We start from the raw sequence: 20,158 nt of genomic DNA, 5'->3' as shown, positions 1-20,158 counted from the left end.
CGACGAGGAGTTAGTCAATAAACATTACCTCACGCGACTCCAAAAACTAACGTTTCCAACGTTCCTATGAATGGAAACGTTTCGCCTCCTTTGTGCCGATTCTCCCCTTTGAGTTTATTGCTTTGACTGCTCTTTCATCTCACGTATGAAATGATGAGCCCATGTTTCATCGATGGTCATGAATCGATGCAAAAACCGGACTTTATTGCTGCGAAACTGTGCCAAACACTCCCTTGAAATATCCTCAGCTTTCTCATATCCAATTTTTCAGTCAAAATGCGATGTGCCGTACTTTTCGAAATGCCCATCTTGCTGTATAGTTTTGTGGATTTTCACCACAATATCTGGAGTGGTCAGATGCGGAGTGTGATTGCGTTGACCACGAATTCGTTTTGGCAGCTCGTACAACCGCGTTGAAAGTCTGCCACCAAATATTTTAGAGTTGTTAACGAGAATCAAGTTCCCCCAGAATGGAATTTAATTTCGCTTTAATGTTGGATGGACAAAGAACATTCCAATGGAAGTATTGAATTACAAATTGGTAATCAATTTTTTTACATGTTCACAAAATCTCCAAAAGCGTTCACTGAAAATACCTCTAAAACAAACACAATCAACATAGTACCCTCAAATGGTAAATTTTTAACAAAAGAAGCGCCATCTATACATCAGGTCGGGTACTTCTAGGCCTTTCCTCGCGCTACTTTACAAATTCTTCAATATCTTATACGTAATTCCTTTACTAATCAGTTATTGTTGAACTCTTTTCCTGTTGATTTAACACGGGCAGTTAAACAGACAGGAAAAATGTGATTGGTTTTGTTGGCTTCTGGATATAGTCACTCAATGTTCCCGTTCGAGGCGTGTTATTTTATTTGACTGAATGCAGTTTTATATGTGGGACCGTGGATTACAAATGCTGCTTTTGGATTTAATTTATATTTAATAAAATGTGGCAGTTTTAGTTTATATTCATTCAAAATATGAATATTTACGGATAATTTCAACGAAGCAGTCGCTTTGATTTTATTGCCAACGTTAATATAATATTCATTTTTGCAATACATATTGACATTGAATAATTGCAATCCCTTTTAGTTGAAAATCAATTTTCCAGCTTTAAAAAATAAAATTTGCATTCGAACTAAAACGCAAATTAAAATCAAATCCAACATGACACTGGAAATGCGCGTCTACAACCAAAGCGAGTGATGATCGGTTTGACGGCAAAATTCAATTTTTCGGTCCCGATAATGGGGGCGAAAATTAAAATTTAATTATTCATGAGAATCAGGATACCTAGAGGGAGATTAACGAACTGAATTGCACGGTAAAACCACTCAACTTGTGGGTAATCTTTTGTTGGGGCATTTTTTTAAAAGTCATTTGCCAGGTTGGTTCAGCAAGTTTTCCCGAGTTAAATATTCATAAAATATGTCCCACCAGGTCGGATGATATTGAGGAAAAGACGTTTCCAGTTTCAGACAAGAAAACTTGATCTTTGTTCGGGTGGTACAAACTTTGATTGGCTCGTAAAGTTAATTTTACGGAGTCAAAAGGGTTTGAATGCCCGCTCATTTTGACCGATCGATGTATCACTCAAAAATTACACGCTCTATTTGAACTACGTGCCTTGAAAATGGCGGCGAAATGTTAATTTGCGAAATATTCTATATTTGCCATTGAATATTTAGGGCTCGTTATAATTAAATAACTGGCGAACTTGCAATAGGCATGAAACCGCGATTCAAGGGAAAATTAATTTCCATCGCGTTGGTTTTGTTAGTAATTTTCCGCATGAAATTTGATTATGCTTGTTTCATTAAGCTTTTCAATATTGTAATAATAGGACGTGCTAGTAGGAACACTTTTTTTATGTATTCGGGGTTGCATAACAGCTGCAATTATCATTTATTCCATATTCCAGTCTGATCGTCCTTGCATGACAAGTTGCTCGGCTCTTGATTGGCCAACGAAATTTGCTAATAAAAAAATCGACAATCGTCGAAATCTTGTTGAAATCGCTATTCGCGTTGGGTGTCTATACATAGAGATGATTTAATTTTTTTTTAGCTTTAGGCATTTTGCGGGGAATATCGATGGCAATGTGTGAAATATCAGTCTAATGGTATTATTAATCGTTCTGAGCAATCGCTTCATGATTCAAGTAAGTTTTATGATATATATGAATGCTTCGCCTGCCGTACCATTAAACTTTAGTGGTAAATCCTGAAAAATGTATTCTAATTTTTCACGCTTTTGACCTGTATTGTGTCGTGGCGAAGATTCGGTAACTAATAAGCAACTACTAACCACACTATACAACTTTCGGATTTATAAATTTTGTGGAGTTTCAGTCGAAAGGACACAAAAAGAATAAAAGTTCGACAGCTATTTTATTTCTGTGAAAGTATCAGCTCGCCTCGATGAGTTCGAAAATAAATCCAACGATTGCACAGAGCACAATCAATTCGGTTCGGTAATAAATGAGAAGAGATGCAGCAATCGGAGATCACTCTCTGTGGCATAGTGTTTGAATATCATCAGATTAAAAGAAGTATGGGAAAAGCATCTAGGTGTCCTCTTGAGGACTCTAAATTCTCTTTAGAATCAATGAGTCTTGGCCCCCAGTGTGAAAAGCGCCAATATAGGTATACCGCAGGACAACTCTCGTATGAGAGCTTTAAGCATTATTTAACCCACCAAAAGATGGTGGAACAACAGATGCTCCTATATTAAGATAGACATATTGGCTTTCGGTGCTGACATGGTATGCACTATAAACTGTGCTGGAGTGTAAAGGCGCCCTAGAAACTCTTTAGGGAAAAGAAAAAAATCGTCTTATTTATGTAGGCTTGAATCGATCATGAAGATCTCCAGAAGCATGGTAATCTAATTATCCAGATAGACAATTGAACGGAAGTTCCTGCATTTCCAAACAAAAGGTGTCAGCCTCGGACCCCTGGACAACTAGTTTTCCTTAGACAGCATGCTGCTGGCACAAAACATCGTTGGATTAAATGCTAGACAAACGAGAGTTCTTCGGCTGAAAGGGAAGAAAGTGATGATGATAGCCGACCTACGGACTGGTCACCATCACTTTCAGTTAAATTATAATTTGATTGGCTTTGCCGAAGAGATGCCTTTGCTGCGACGAAATCTCTAAACACTTGTTAGTGGAATGTTTAGTTTCCACGCATGCCAAAATGCAGTGCTGGGGATAACCACTCCTATTGTCCAACATGGTTTAATTAAAACCTTGGACAGCACAACAAATACAGCTTTTGTGCCTCTTCGAAATAACTAATCTGCACAAAATTCTTCATTTAAAAATTTTTCTTCTCATCCACCAAGACTCATTGCATCGATGTGGCAACCTACGGTGTTGTTACCGCTCTTTTCCAATTGTCAGCAAATCATTTTTGAATTTTCACGGAAAACTTCCTTAATTAATCTCTTGAAGATTGGGCCAACCAGGAGTGGACGTGCATGTACGTCACGACATGGACGGGCCTCCAGGGTCAGCTTCAGTCCTGCATCTGGAGTTCCTGGTCAACGAAGGTTTCCTGATATCGGCCACTGCCGATGATACTCTCCACCTTTGGAATTATAAGCAAAAAATGCCTCAAATAGTGCAGAGTTTGAAATTCCAGAAGGAGAAGTAAGTGACTTGGTTCGATCATTTAAGGAAGGAAATGTTTGTTTCCTTATACCATGTATAGGATTACCTGTATGCATCTTCCTCTTCAGTCCAAGTGGCTGTACATAGGAACGGAGAAGGGGAATGTTCACATAGTACAAATAGAGAGTTTCTCCTTGTCTGGATATGTAATAAATTGGAATAAAACAATCGAACTGTAAGTAACTGTAATGGACTGACGAGAAATACTAATATTGATTTCTTAGCATCAGGAAAACGCACCCTGGAGCAATAGTTCATTTAAGTGATAACCCGTTAGATGCTAGTAAAGTAAGTATTTTTATTTTTTAATACTTTCCCATATATCATAGTTTTTGCGGTAGTTGTTGATAGGATATGAAAGTGGCCAAATAGTTTTATGGGACTTAAGAAGCAAATGCTCGGATATCCGGTGGCAAACGGGCGAGTTACGGTCGATTTCCTGGCACTACGAAGGCAAGCAGTTCATGTGCTCACATACGGATGGTACTTTGACCACGTGGAGCGTGCGCAGCAATCAGAAGTATGTCCACATTTCCCAACCTCATGGTGAGTTGCTGTCTTAATTAAAAAAGAAAGTGGAGAAAACGTGGCAAATTGAATTTTCAGCCAAAGTTAATAAAGAGGGTAAACCAGAACAATGCAAACCGATTAGCAAAGTGGAGTGGAAAACGAACAAAGCCGGGTAGGGCTTTAGCTAAATTGGCGATTGTATGGAATAGTGTCAGGCAACGTGGATAAAAGAACATTCTGTTGCATCACAAAAAAAAACATTGGCATTAATCCATTCATTCAGCTCTAGCTGGCAAATTCAGGGGAATAATAAGTGTGTTTTCAGCGAAGCCTTTGTCATATTCTCCGGCGGTATGCCTTGTGACCATGCTTGTAGAACGCCCAGTATTACCGTTGTCTACAATAAAACGACAACAGTTTTGGAGATGGAGCATAACGTCGTCGATTTTGTTACCTTATGCGAGTCTCCCTATATCAGCGGTAACTTTCTCATTTAAACTTTTAGAGCGAATTAAAGCAAAAACACAATAGATATGCAAGAGCCTTTTGCGATAATCGCCTTGCTGCAAAACGATCTAGTAGTGATGGATCTGCAAACACCCGGATTCCCTTGTATAGACAATCCGTATCCCATGAACATCCATGAATCTCCAGTGACGTGTGTCAGTTATCTGGCGGATTGTCCAGGAGATTTAATACCGGCTTTTTATTCGGTGGGCAGGGCGGGGGGCTCGAAAAGACAGGGCTGTAGTGAGATGGACTGGCCCATTAATGGGGGCACTTGGTCTGCGCAAGGATGCAGCTATCCTGAAGTCATTTTAACCGGGTGAGTATATGAATTTCTACAATTCGTAAATACAGGGTTGTTGCTAAACTTTAAGTTTATATAAATATAGGTCAGATGATGCTTCTTTTTCAAGATACAGGATTTCAAACTTTTTTCTAAAAAATGTTACGTATAAAAAACTCTTAAATAACAAGAGGAAGCAAATTAATATGACTTGTTTGTCTCTTTTTGCTAGTGGCGTGCACTGGGCTACCGCTGGAAATTTAAGAAAAACCAAACAAGAAAAACGTTTTATTAAAATTACACTTAAATAAATTGTAAGTAATTTGTTTAGTAAAAAAACATTTAACACTAAGTAACACGAAACTGCAATACTTTTTTTCTGTAAACGAAAGATGTTACATGGACATAACTGTGGACTCGTGCAATCGATCTAGTTTTCTGCATAAGTCGAATCCAGAAAATGACATGCTACTATGCTAAATTTAGATGGGACCCCATCATCCATGAATCATATTGTAAAACGATTTTTTTTAAGTTTGACATTCTGTATCCTGAAAATGAAGCGTTACCGGACCTATATTTGTATAAACTTTTAATCTTAGAATCACTCAAATAATCATGTTTAAGCTATATATCCACAAATACCGTTACGCAGGCACGCTGATGGAAGTATTAAATTCTGGGACGCCAGCGCAGGCACTCTTCAAGTGCTCTACAAACTAAAAACTTCGAAGGTATTCGAGAAGCCCAAATCCAAATCGCTGGAAAATGAAGAGGACCCCTTTGCCATACACCTAATTTCTCTGTGTCCTGAATCTAGGAAGTTATGTGTTGCAGGCGCCTCCAGTCACGTGATTCTGTTCACGTATAAAAAGGCCGAGTGCAGCGAGGAGGTACTATGAATGCGATCAATTAAGTAAAGATGTTAAGGCTATTCTTGCAGATTATGTCGCTAGAAATTCCCATCGTTTACGAGGTGATTGATGATGAAATATCGCCGGATTGTCAGTTTTCGGGTCCTGGCAGTGCGGGATCGGGGAGCAAGTTGGACATGCTCGATATTGACAATAAAAGAGTAAAAATTCGGCCTCTCGTTGCCTCATGTATTGAGCGTTAATTTCAGGAAGGATCGACATTGAGGGTGCGAAGTGGGGCGCAGAAAAAAGCGCCCGGTTTTCAAGCGCAGTTGGTTTGCTTGACGCCGTGGAATAATGGAGAACCACCCAGTCACATCACATCTTTAACCCTAAATAGCTCGTATGGACTGTAAGTTTATAGGGTGTTTTCGTTCTGGTTACTAATCAGCACTTGCGTTCCTGTCAGAATGGCTTACGGTAACGAAGCCGGACTTGTGATAGTAGATATAGAACAACGGGTATGCCTGCTCAATGTAGGCAGTCCGGACCTGTACGGGGCGCAGGATCCTTATTCGAGGGTTCCCCGAAGCCCCAAGAAGAACCAAAACCAGCCGATCAATGCCGACGCTTTAGCGCAGGAATTCGAGCGCCAGCCTCGGAGTCCCAGCATCGATCAGGTCAGTGTGTAGTACTCGTCAATCCACGATTTAGATTGCTACAAATTTGTATCTGGACAAGGGGATTCGAGAGATAAGAATTCGGCAAAATTCAGACAGAACGAACTCACACGCACATCAGCGCATTAATATTTTTTAAAGCTGGCGAATCTTATGTGATGAAAATTTTACATATGAAATAACTCAACATTATGGGAGTCAATATATTTGTCTATTTTCAGGTTAGATCATCTTAAAATGTGAAAGATAAATTCGATAACTTATGATTACATGCCTCATGTTAGATTATACAACGCTTTCATGAATTCTTGACAGTATGATGAAGGATACATATTCCTAAAATTTATTTTTATCTTAAACTTTTTTCTATTATTAGATGGTGTACGGGATATCAAATACGGCATATATCGGTGTTGCTGTGCCACTAAAGTTACGAAATCAGTTAAATTAGAAAAGAGCTGCGAGATTTTTTTAACTCTTTATCACTCTCTTTACAGTGTTGTCAAATTGTTTACGAGTTTCCAGCCATTAAGGAAAACTTTCATTTTCGTGGTTTCGAGCTCATCCACAAATGCAAAAATCCCTTCGGAAATTGGGAAACATAAAGAAGTTCACCCTAAGTTGAGTCCTAGGCCAAATGGGCGCCGAGGGACACAAATGGGTCGATTAATTGACCAGGCGGGGTTCCCAATTCCATTTTAATGCACTTGACCCATGTCCAGGGGTTAGCAAAAGATATGTCTTTCGCAGACTGAGCACATGAGGGTGACAAATTACAAAAGCAAAATGGATACAATCAACGAAATATAAACAAGTCAAGCCCGACTCAGATGCATCCAAGGCAATGGTGTGAAGGCGGCTTTGGCATTGATAACCTATTGGGAGTTAATTATAAAGGGGTGAATTGGGAAGCGGAACGTTTCCCCCTCGGCTTCCTTCGCTCATGTTTCTTAATATCTGACACACTAATAGAAATTTGACAAGGGAAAAAGTATAACTTTTTTCTAATTTAACCGAATTCCTAACCATATGGGTTTTATGATGTAAGATACCAACCGTATCATTTATCTTATTTACGTTACATCTTGTCGTTTAAAAAGTCGCCATACTTACGTACATGTTGTACCGTGACATTAGATATTTCAAGCTGTGAGTGAAACTGTATTATAGAACATATCGATGGAGGTTTATGAATTTTTTCCCAATTTTTCGTGGGTTCTAAGAAGAAAAAAGGTCTAAATATAATTTCGCTGTATAGCACAATGTCACCAAATGGTCTAAAAGACTCATTTTCTTTTTTATTATTACATCACCTGTTTTATATAATTTCGCTATTTACATATCTTTTGCGTACAGTAGTATTGCATATTTTGCACGACCCTTTAGTAAATCGTAACACCCTACAAACGGCGCTTAAAAGGTAAACCCTGAAAGCTCTGGCGTATTCCTTTTAACACAGATATCGCCCTTTAATGTTTATTAACGTTCAATCCGCCATTTGGCCTCTATATGCAGATGGGGCGTTCCCCGGAATCGCCTCCATCTTACGGTTATTGTCGCACGCCAATCGAGCAGGCGCAGGAAGCGATGGAGGACGAAAGGGATTCAGTGATACCAACCCCCATGCAGCTGGCCACAAGAAGGAAGTCCTCCACTTGGAAGGGTCTGAAGAGACAATTGAGTAAAGTAGATATTAAATTAAAGAATCCGCTGAAGGAGAAGAGACACAGCATATTTTACTCTGGGGCTCTTCCGGGCGGAGACCTTTTCGATCAGGAGGAGGAATTGGAGAATCTGGGGTCGCAGGATTCTGCTGATGATGTTACAGTGGTTAGTATGGGGTGGTGGGCGGGAAGAGCCTTTCAGTCTTATCCTATTTCCCCTCCTTAATTCATTACTAACCTGCTGAATTTTACCATCTCTCGCCTACCAACCGATAAATTGCTAGGTCGATCAAATCAACCGGGTGAAAAGCCCCGCGCAGATGCAGGAACCCCACAGCGAACTCTCCTCTGGTCAAATGTCCCCGGAACTAGAGGAGAATCTCGAGGATATCGACGCGAGACTCAGCGCCATTCGTCCCGATAATTTAGATTTAAGTGATGACGTGGCGCCTACGAGACCTCCCAGGGGGGTGAAGAAAAAAACGAAAACGGAGACGGACAACACATTATTGGTCCCCTGCAATAAGCCCTTGAGAAACGACGGTCAAGTATTAAAGGACCTGCGGGACAAGGAAGACCTGATAACTAGTCCCCAGCCCTCTTTTACCGGGAGCTTCATGAGGCGTTTCAGTAAGTCTTTACTCTTTGATGATGCGCAATTGGGGTTTGTTTTTTTTTTTACTTGTTTCTACTGGTGTTGGTTCAGAGTGAAGGGTGAAGCTTTACTAATTTACCGATTGCTTCGGTTTACCAGACTTAGCTCCGTTAGATTTATTGACGTAGCTAGTAGCGTTGGTAAATATTTACTAGTCCTAGCAACCATCATTACTCAACTTACCGAAAGCTAGTTATATAGTTTCCTGATTTTGTCACGTTTGATTTTTTTTATTTCAGCCTTATATGTTTTGTTTGCTTTCGTCGTTCTCCCTTTCAGTTTTCTTTCCAACATCGCAGAAAATGTGTATATATATATATGCCACCTACTGGGTCAAAATCGTAAAAACGTCCAGTAGTAGGAAGAATTGATTGCTGGTTAAAATTGACGAAAATCTGTGTGATTTGATTACTATACACATACTGTATATTATCTCAAATCATATGACGTAACCGTTGATGGTCGGGGCCACTTTGTTTGTGACTTGCAATTTTGGATTGGAACGCGTTATGACTCATAAATCTCGTGTTTTTTGTTGCTGATATGAGTTAAAAATCACGCATTTTTTAAGTCATAACATGTTGTGATCGGAAATCATACGTCGGAACAAAAAAGCTAAGGGGCGTTTTCACAGTGGTTGTTCGCTGCTCGCCAAGTGAATGCACTCGGTATAGGGCCGACAGCTACTGTGTACTTGCCCACTGGACAAAAACAAGAACGACCTAATATGATGCAAGTGCGTAGTTTTAATATATTTTTGATTGACTTTTTGATCAGCAAATTACACCTCCGTTCCAAGAACCCGAAACTGACATTGAAATATTCCTCAGACCAATACAAAAAGTGCATTTTGACTTTGCTTGGGGTGTCTTTGGCGGTCTTCGGGGGGCTCACCAATGGGATGCAGCACAATCTTGACCAGTCCTCTTCTTTGGGGTAAAACTGCTAACACATAGACTAACAATTAGAACTAGAAGTGATTCATTAGAGCGCTTACTAAACGAAAAAAATCACTTGTAGGGGTGTAGCTGCTCTGGCAAGTGGCAAAGTAACATGTCTACCACACCGTCTTATTAAGTCCGCTTCTGTATAATAATGAACTAGATTCGCCTTGTAAATATAGCAGTGATGTACGTGAGATCCCTCTATCCCGAAACGCGTGCCCCTGTAAAGAGTGTGTGTTCGTTACTGCCACATGTGCTGTCTTATGTCCACCAGATGAACGGTGTCTGTCCCGCAATCAGCACGCCACCACCGCAATCGGTCGGCTCCACCCAAGCGGCGGCGATCGCAACCCCCGCCGGCCGACCCCGCCCGGAACCGCCCAGGCGCAGTCGCAGCCAAGGTACCCGTAAACTGCACAAATGTCTGTCGACCGCATCCTACTCGGAGGACCAATCTTATTATACGGGGGTGGGGATTTTGCCGCCCGTTCAGGGGTTGGCGGTTCCCACGACGTCCGACCGGCACACCAAACAGCAGCTGATGGTGGCGCGCCAGTATTGCAGTTTTGGTAGTACAAACAGTCACCACGTGGTTTTCTTTTTAACCGTTTGGTCGAGGGGTTCGTCTTCAGTCCGGTCGTGGTGTTAGTGTTTTGCAACCAAGTCCGATTTGTTTTTTTAGTCAGAGCCACTGTTGCGTATTATTCTATATTTCTTCAGCTTTGGGGGACGCTCTCGGGCTGTCGGTACTTTAACTATTTCGTCCTCGTTGTCGAGAAACTATTGTAATTAGTAACGCCGAGTAAGTTTAAGAATTCTTGACGTTTTCGCGATTGTGGTGTAATCGGCAAACGGCAATAGGAAGTTCATTGTAACTTTGAATACAGCGCTTGTAAAACCATTGCAATACGTTTATAACTTTCATAAACCTGATATTTAACAAAAAATTCTTAAACAAGTATAATTTTACTTCAAAAAAGTCATTTAACGCATTATTTTTGATGTTCAGTTTATTCACCCCTATCCGGCTATCCCTACTAACTTTTCATTTTCAACTGGAAACGTACCCATTGTAATATATCGAATGAAAAATAGTTCAGTAATAAATATACCACACTGCACCGCAAAATTGACGCAATTTCTAAATTTTTACGCGTTTTCATTTTTATGATTTTATAAATAATATTTTACGCGTACTAACGTATTATGAACATGATTTTTAACAGATCTAACTTGGCGCAATCAATAAGGGGCATGGTTACATGAATACTCGAAGTACTAAAAAATTACATAATTTTTAATCCTTAATTTGTACAACCAAATGAATATTTAGTAGCGTGTATTGCCCCCTCTTGCACTGATCATTGCTTCACCCCAATTGGCATACTTTCAATTAAGTTTCTAATGTCATCTTGATTAATGCGATCCCACATTTTCGTCATCTTCAATGATAGCTCATTTAAGTCCTTAGAGGAAACCCACTAAGGTTCTAACTTGTGCCACGTTGTCCCATAAATGTTCGATGGGGTTCAGATCGGGGTTTCTTGCTGGCCAAGGCAACTTTTGAATTTGTACATCTTCGAGATAATTTTGTACTATTCACGTGTGGACACACATTACTGTGCATTAATAAAAATTTCTCACTGATAAATGGGATATATGGCAGTACAAGGGGTCCTAAAATGTACCGCTCTGTAGCAAAATATACTCCACGCGACCTTCCAAACTAATGACTCTCTATGTCATAACAGATCCACCACCGTTGCACACAGTACCGACAATGTTACACTGGGCGTATCGTTCTCCAAGACGTCGATACATTCTCCTACGACGATTATCACTAAAATGACAAAATCGAGATTCATCCGTAAAGAGTAAAGTGACTCTCTAAAATATTCGGACCCTTACACTTACAATATTCTTTTGTGTATAGTAGTAATAAAAATAAACATTTAGGAAAAAGGATTTTGGTATATGTTTGGTATTAGTTTTTATTAACAACGCAAGAATATATTTATAATTCAGTATAAAATTATAGAAAAATTTAAATATGTTAACAAACAGGTCGTTTTTGAGGTCTCAAAAATTTCTGATATTTTTAGTAGATCGTAGTTTTGCCCATAAGAGCGTGTCTTGTGTTGGACCTAATATTCTAACAGCGTTCCATGGTGCTTACTAAGGTTGCCCCTAATACTCGTATGCATTTTTGAGGGACAAAAATGGGTAGAGTCAAAAATAAGGCAAATATCTCTTTCGATTTATGGTAATTGATCATTTTCATGTTAGATAAGAAGTTATCCTACGGAAAAATTGCTAAAAGACCTAATTAGAGCATGAGCACAGTTGCAGACATTATTCACCGGTACAAAGTTGAAGACAGAATTCTTTCCATCAAACAAAGTGGCCTTCCAAAACTAATAAACGCTCGAGAAGAGCGATACATCATGAAGAGTATTAAGGAAAATCCTAGAATTAGTGCCCTTAAACTGAAAGTAGCTCTGGAAAATTAAACTGGTAAAAAAGTATCTCCAGAAACTAAACGAAGATGCATAAGAGCAAATGGTTTTGATGGTCAGGTACCCAGAAAAAAGCCATGGATTGATATCAGAAATACGATCTGTAGAAAAGAATTTGCATCGGAGATGATTTTACAACTGGAAAACGATTGGAAATATGTAATTTTCGTCGATGAGTCAAAATTCAACATATTTGGGTCCGATGGCCGACAAATGATATGGAGGAGACCCAGGGAAGAACTCAAAACAAGCAATTTACGTCCTCCTGTGAAACATGGTGGCGGATCAATAATGGTCTGGAGCTGCGTTTCGGCAAAAGGGGTTGGGGAATTAGTGTTCATTGATGGAACAATGGAAAAAAAGGTTTATTTAAACGTAAAAAAAAAATTATTAAACATTGCCACTGGTGTGGGAATTTAAGGGATCGATATAACGATCCCAAACACAACGCGATGATTGTTACAGAATGGATGCTCTACAACTGTCCAAAAGTTCTAAAAACTCCAGCTCAATCTCCGGATCTTAATCCGATTGGGAATGTGTGGCAACAGTTGGATTTGCAAGGAAGGCAACATTCAATAACAAATAAAAACGAGCTAAAAAAAGTTTCAATGGAGAAGTAGAGCAAAATTGATCATATTTTAATTAAAAAAATTGTTTTGTCCATGCCGGCTTCCAGCTATTATAGACAATCAAGGAGAGCACACAAAAAATTAATATTTCTTAATCACTTGTTGTTTATTGTTTGTAAACGTTTTCGAAACTTTAGTGTCCGAAAATTTTTATGATGCCAAAAATGTATTATTCTTTATATTATTCTTTTTTTTAAATATAGTTAATATTAAAAGTATTTTTACATTATTAATAAGCCAAAAGCTAATACCAAACATAAACCAAAGTCCCGTTTCCTAATTGTTTATTTTCATTATTACTATACACAAAAAAAGATTGTGAGTGTAAGTGCTCCAATATTTCAGGGGGTCACTATACGTTGCCCCATTCACGATCTCCCCAATCTTGGTGTTCTCGAGCAAACTGAAGACGCCATCTTCGATGTTCTACGGTCAATAGGAGACCGCGTACAGCCCTGCAGGGAGTAATATCGCTACCTGTCAACCCTCTTCTCACTGTATCTTGACTGATACAAAAGTCACATCGACGAGGAAACTCCTGCTGCAGCGCAGTAATTATAATGAATCGACTTCATAAAGCTTGCAGTTGTAAAAATCGATCTTGGTTGTTCGTTGTCAACCTTCGTGGTCTCTGTCCAGGTCTTCTTTGATTTATACCAGTCTCCCGTGATCGTGCGAGTACTCTGGAGTTGGAGGAGGCCGTGGATCGTGCTACTCCCAATCGTAGTACGATTTGAACTTGAGGCAAACCTACGTCCGCAAATGCCACAGCGGCTGCTCATTCTTTCACTGAAAAATTTCTCCTTTCACGGATATTTTGGTCCATTTTTTCAGGAACTACATTTTTTATTCGCAAAATGCACTAAAAACGTAATCCAATCGAACTTAAGTACAAAGTTCAAGCCAAAACTGCCGAAAGAAGAATTTTGATTATTTCGTAAACAATTGTTGTTATCTTATAAATAAATATGTAAAAAATTGAAGAAAAATTTTGAGAGTGATAAAGAAATAATTTCCGACTATTAGCGCGATTATAAATAATTTCGAAGGCAGATTTTTCATTATTAACAATTATGCGTTAATCTTGCGGTGCAGTGTAAAATAATAAAAAGTTTAAATTATTAGATACAAAATAAACTAACTGACTATTAGCGGGACGAAATTGAAATTCCTTCAATAAATATTCAAATTGGGCTCCAGTAACAATTTGGCAATGACTCAGTCGTTCCTCGAACTCCCTTATGCAATTATCCAGTGTTGCTTTTGTTATTAATTATAATTCCGTTAAAATTCTAAGACGCAAATCATCTGAATTGTGTGGTCTATTTTTGCAAATTGAACTTTTATAAATGATCCCAGAAAAAAATCCAGGGGCGTAAGACCTGGAGATCGTAGCGGCCATTCTACAGGGTGTCCCAAAAACATTGGTGCAAATTAGTAAGGGATGAAACAGCGTTGAAAAATAACGCGGTTAAGCTTTTTTTTTATATGGGGAAGGAAAACCTTCGTAGGTGCCACTGCCTGATGTTCTGTCAGCAGTGGTTATGTGAAATTCACCCCATAATGGAGCGTCTTTCCACTAAAAATCTCCCCTCTTCACCCGGTTCCCTCCCCCCGGAACCGTCGTTAAGTATTACTTCAAGGAATGCGGTTAAACTGAAGTAGTCTTATGTAAAACTTGGTCCTTTTCGATTTACAGGGTGTTAAAAAGATTATTATTTTTTTGTAATTTGTCGGTAAATCTTATATTTTGCACGTTTTTGGAATTAAATTTTGCATGGCGGGGGTTTTTGGGTGTGACAAATCCATCTACAAAACCAATTTTTAGCTAATGTATAGGTAGCGCCACCTACGTCGTACATGTATTTGGAAAAACTAACATAACTTTTTAAGTAAACCTCCTGGGTTAATTTTCTGTATAAATTTGAAATGAGTAGACTCTTCTACGAAGAAAAGTACGTATCTCGAACGGTTTTCGAGATATCGACGTTTAAAAATTTCTTCGTGCATCCTTTCATCAAAACATTAATTCATTAATAAACATTTGACGATAGCCCTCTAAATGTTGCGATAAAACCGATATCATATTTGAATTTCTCGTCTCGGAAAACCCCTGAATATTGAATTTCAACGAAATATTGCTCTTGCTTCCGAAAATACATATCAAAAGCCGAAAAAAAATTAAACTTTGACATCCTGTATCACGAAAACGAAGCAAGATAGGACAAATCTTCATTAGGAGTTTTTTTTTTCATAAAATGTGACAGAATCGCCCTTTTAAATTAATGCGATCAATTCGTAGACACCCTGTATATATATTAAAAAAAAAACTAAATCCAATTTTAGTTCCGACTATACCTTTGATGTCGTATTGAATTACCTTTCATTTGATATACTGCAATGGGCCCCTTTCCGTTTGAAAATAAAAAGTTAGTAGAGATAGCTTCGAAGGGGCGAAAATTTTGAACATTGAAAATAGAGCATTAAATGCTTTTTGTGAAGTAAAATTACACGTGCTGAAGCATTTTTTTTAAATATCCGATTTGCGAATGTTATAAACATGTTGCAATGTGTTTTAAAAGCCTCGGATTTATGCCTGCTTGCAAACGCAAGGTCTCCCTAGCGGACCCTGTTGAGATTTAGATTTTGAAATTTGCTACAAATTTGTAACACAATTTTGGATTTTAGTGCGGTTGCAGCGAACGCCATCATAGTTTGCTCGTTTGTGGGCTTTTCTAAGGGTTTTTTGAAGCTTAAAACTGCGAAAAATATCTGTCATTTCCACGGACTGAAGACAGAACTGAATCGTCTACTTTTCCATGTTTTCGAGTTCTACAGTATTAGGTGCATTAGCTGCATTAGCTCGTAATAATTCAAATCACAGTTGTGAAATTTCACTTTTCTCCTCACCACTGTCCTTCCCTCTTCATTTTCACCTTTTCGTAGATTGTCCAATAGAACTAGGTAGAGGTAGAGACTAACTGTAACTATTTTCCTTCTTTTATTACTTCTCTTCCATTTATTGTAGTTCTACAATGGCTACTGACAATATCAATAGCATAGATTATCCACACATCGGAAAAGGCTAAGGATATTTTTATAAAATCATGAAACCGACAGTAGATAACTTCAGTTGTAGTTTATACTGCACAGTATTAGTGCAAGTCCTCACTCTGTCTACATATAAAAAAAAATATTGAAAAAATCTCAAAGTAAACAATTTTCTTGAGGATACGAAAAAGTTGGAATTTCGCAATCAGCTAAATTAGTAGGTTAATTCAATCTCATTTCTTTGACACTAGCTGGAGTGTTTTACCATGGAGCATTTAACTCTGGATGAGACGAATCGAGCGCTATGCCCTCTTCCTGCTGGTTTGAGACAAACTGAAGTAGCTGAGCGCATGGGTGTATCCCGAAGTGTGAAATCTGTCGATTAGGACGGCTCTTTAGAGAAACCGAAACTCCAGAGAAAAAACACTCAGGACTCGGACACATCACAACTGCAGCTCAAGATCGATTTTTAGTTTGAACAGGTAGAAAGCAACCTAGAATTATGGCACCTGAATCGGTTGTAGATTTACAACAGGCACACAGCGTGACTCTAGGATGGGATAATGTTAGAAATCGTTCCTATGAAGTCAGTCTTCATAGCCGAACACCACTCACGTGTCCGCCTCTTTCCAGAGGCAATCGCGTTGCAGGATTAGAGTGGCAGGAAGAATATAGAAACTGGAATGAAACTGATTGTGCCACAATTTTACACACACACATATGTACATCTAATAAGAGTGTAACAACGGTCTGGAAATGTTGAACGTTTACAGCATGTTCGCGAATTCTGTTCATGTGGATGGTACGATGGCCCAGAATAACGATTGAAGGCAGAACTGATCTCGTTTTTCCAAATCGATTCCTGACCGCTCGACAGTAAACCGTCACCATTCTTGACCCTACAGTCTGGCTACATGCTGGCGCAGCTGGCCCAAACTTTCGTCTCATGGATGATAATTCTCGTCCACGTATCGTCAGTATCGTAACAGCCTACTTGGCCGACGAGGAATCGCCGCATTGCCATGGCCAGCACAATCGCCAGATCTGAAACCAATTGATCGTGTCTGGGACATGCTTCAAAGAACAGTTTAGCCACTCGCGCTGTGTTTCGATTCCGGACGCTGGGGAAATTCCGAAAATGGGGAAGGACACTAGAAACGGAAATCAACAATATCATGTCGAGTATGGACGACAGAATTAGGACTGTGATTATTAATCATGGAGGCTATAGCTAAAAAAAGGGCGTTTTTGGTCATATTTTAAAGTTAGGAATAAATCAGTAGTATTTACAAATCCATCAACAAAAGCTTAGTTTTGTTGTATGCTGCGTAACATACAAAAAAAAAATGCCCCGCATAAATGGTTTTATTTAAATAATTTTTGCATGCATGTTTCCTGCGCTAAAACAAATAGTTAATTAAAAAATTAAACAAATTTAATTGTTGAAAACCCCCAAAAAAATCAATAATTTGTCGGTCCTCCACGGTTTTTTATGCGTTCCTGTACACGTCTAGCCATGGATCCAACGAGGTGATTGATGTCCTCTTCTGGGATCTCATTCCAGGCTAACTGGACAGCATGACATAGCTCTATCAGTGTTTATAGGGGATCGGGTAAATTATGCAACCTTCCACCTACAACATCACATACACGTTCAATCGGTGAGAGGTCTGGAGCATGAGGGGGCCAAGCTAGCATATTGATCGCATTTTGTTGAAAGTAGTCCATAGCCACTCTCGTCACATGTGGTCGTGCATTGTCCTGCTGAGAAATTGAGTGAACAAGAGTTTTCAGATAAGGTACGAGATGCGGTTCCAAGACTTTTTGGATGTATCGTTGGGGTGTCATATTGCCGCTAATGAGAATTAAAGGTGATCTGCTACCACATGCAGTAGCACCCCAAACCATTGCACCAACAGTCTGATGGACATGAATCTGTATTGCAAACTGTCTTTCACTCCGTCTTCTTGTTAGTCTTGCGCGCCCATCAAGCATACCCAAACAGAATCTGGATTCGTCAGTAAACGCGATATTATGTCCCATTCCAGATTCCAGAGTATCCGTTTCCTCCCCTAATTCAGTCGATTTTGACGATGATTTAAGGTGGGGGGTAACACAAGGTAAGGATGGTAGGAAATCAGTGCAAAACTCCTTATCCGGCGATAAATGATTCGAATCCCAATGGGCCTTCAATACTCAGGAAACCTCTGATCCGCCGGCGTCCTCGACGAGACGAACTTATCTCTTAGGGCCATAAGGCGAAGGCGGCGATCTTGGCATTCTGTAGTTCTTCTGGAAGTTCCATGCTGAATATGCTGGATCGTCGAGCATCTCTCCGTCTGCCTGTTTGCTCTTCTTCGAGCCATGCCTGACCACATCTCACTATGGTGTTTACACTACGTGGCGATTTCTTTAAACGACCACCGACCAGCCCCTCGCACACCCGCTATGCGACCACTCGAAAACTCGCTCAATTGATGATGGAAATTTCGCTGCGTTCTGCGTCCAGGCATATTTGATTAATCTACAGGCACACTACGCATCAATAAATAACATTTTGCAGTCATATTGTTGATATTTTATTGCAATTTTGTATAGTAAAAAAATAAAATAAAATTCCTGATAACTCGTAAACACTTTGACAAATAGGTCTGAAAGTTTTAACGTTGCGTTCCGATGTACAAACATGCATATGAGAAATTATGCAAACAAAACCACTTTCACACGGGGTGTTCCCTTTTCTATGTCACGCAGTATACGTTAAACGCTTCCTCGCTCTCCAAATGCATAACTTGATTTTCTAACTAATTTCAGGAGAACTTCAATTATTTATATAAATATCCTTAGAGTCTTCCCATGTGTGTAGTTAGATACATCCATGTAGGCAATAGCAGTACTTACTAGGGTCTGTTAACAACCTCTGGACTAGCCTGACATCTTGTATATACGTTTTTGAAAGAGAGTACCGTAGACATACTCACTGTAGAGTGTTTTTAATATTTTCCACTGTAGAGAATAAGTCGTTGTTGATTTTTTGGCTTAGATTGTTTTATCCAGTTTTCTAGTTTAAAGTCACGCTCGCGTCTTTGGTTAGGCTCAGATTTCTCAACGTTAAGCGAATTTCTGCCGAAAATGGGAAAAGTTCTGTAATCTGTTTTCAACAGTTTTGGGTGACGTCAAGACTTTGTTACAGCAATTTTTCCCCGCAAAGCTCTCTCGCTCGCTCTCATAGTTTGAATCTACTTCCTCACACCCTACAATGCTCTAGCGTTCCATTTCACCAAATTGAGCCACCATTTATTTAGAATAGCACGTCACACACGTCATTCTTTGTGGTGACTATATGTACTTCCAAATCTGTAATCTATCTCTTATTTGTGCAAAATTCCGCTACATGTTCTATACCCACTCTTTCTCTGTCTCTTTACGTAACTCTCTCCGGTCTGCTTTACTAATGAAGTTTTTCCTATTTTTTTTGCACCAGAGAAAAATAGCGAAAGACAGCACTGAGACTGTTGCACATTGACTTAAACCCCAAAATAAGTCAGTTTATGTTGTTTGTTTGCGGGTTTAGTCGATGGTTTCAGTTCCTTTATTGAATGTCGTAAAGTCTCACTGCACCCTCTGTATGTGTATGTCAACCTGTGGGTATATGTCGCAATAACTTAATGGTGACCCAGTCTCTCGTGACGTCGACGATAATGCGGTCGCCGATGAGATATATTCGATGTGCTTTGCACGATTTCCTCATTTGAAAACCACCATATATTTGAATTTTTTTACTTTTTGATTGGTTGCTTCTTTTATGTTGACCACCACAATCCAAGAAACGTATCAAACATGAGGGGCCCCCCTTCGTTTCGTCATTTAACTACAGAGTGCACGAGGGACAAAACGAAGGGCGCTTCCTCTTACCCTATCAGTCAGTTGACGGCATGTTATGTGTGCATGTTATCGTTGGGCTCAAAGTGTTTGCTGAAGGATTCCAAGCATAGAAGCTACCCCGGAAAGAATCTTGTTGTTCTTACCAAACTCCGAAAAGTCAAATTATTACTGCTACGCCGCATGAAGTTGATTTGGCGGCTTGCAAACCTCCTTGGTTGTTATTACCTTTCAGTTGATTATTGATATCTCGCCTTTTGGTCAACAAGCAACGTTTCTACTGATTTGAAATTCTCTG

The 20,158-nt window shown here is 39.4% G+C and overlaps 1 protein-coding gene across 4 annotated transcripts in view; it reads left to right on the top strand.

Moving 5' to 3' along the window:
- Tomosyn (syntaxin-binding protein tomosyn) overlaps positions 1-20,158 on the top strand; it is a 78,479-nt gene that overhangs the window by 43,126 nt on the left and 15,195 nt on the right. For 2 of the 4 annotated variants that reach the window (XM_066288987.1, XM_066288988.1), the window contains exons 3-15: positions 3,464-3,661; positions 3,723-3,857; positions 3,907-3,970; positions 4,024-4,228; positions 4,289-4,364; positions 4,518-4,672; positions 4,724-5,018; positions 5,638-5,875; positions 5,926-6,057; positions 6,106-6,248; positions 6,306-6,516; positions 8,032-8,346; positions 8,465-8,812. In XM_066288987.1, the coding sequence (XP_066145084.1) occupies positions 3,464-3,661; positions 3,723-3,857; positions 3,907-3,970; positions 4,024-4,228; positions 4,289-4,364; positions 4,518-4,672; positions 4,724-5,018; positions 5,638-5,875; positions 5,926-6,057; positions 6,106-6,248; positions 6,306-6,516; positions 8,032-8,346; positions 8,465-8,812 (2,515 nt within the window). Of the gene's footprint in view, positions 1-3,463; positions 3,662-3,722; positions 3,858-3,906; positions 3,971-4,023; positions 4,229-4,288; positions 4,365-4,517; positions 4,673-4,723; positions 5,019-5,637; positions 5,876-5,925; positions 6,058-6,105; positions 6,249-6,305; positions 6,517-8,031; positions 8,347-8,464; positions 8,813-10,053; positions 10,349-20,158 lie in introns of all 4 variants that reach the window. The other 2 variants (XM_066288990.1, XM_066288989.1) reach the window with 2 other exon arrangements.

The sequence above is a fragment of the Euwallacea fornicatus genome, chromosome 13 (genome assembly GCF_040115645.1).
Source record: "Euwallacea fornicatus isolate EFF26 chromosome 13, ASM4011564v1, whole genome shotgun sequence".
Lineage (NCBI taxonomy): Eukaryota > Metazoa > Arthropoda > Insecta > Coleoptera > Curculionidae > Euwallacea > Euwallacea fornicatus.
This window is presented reverse-complemented; position numbering and strand designations above follow the sequence as displayed.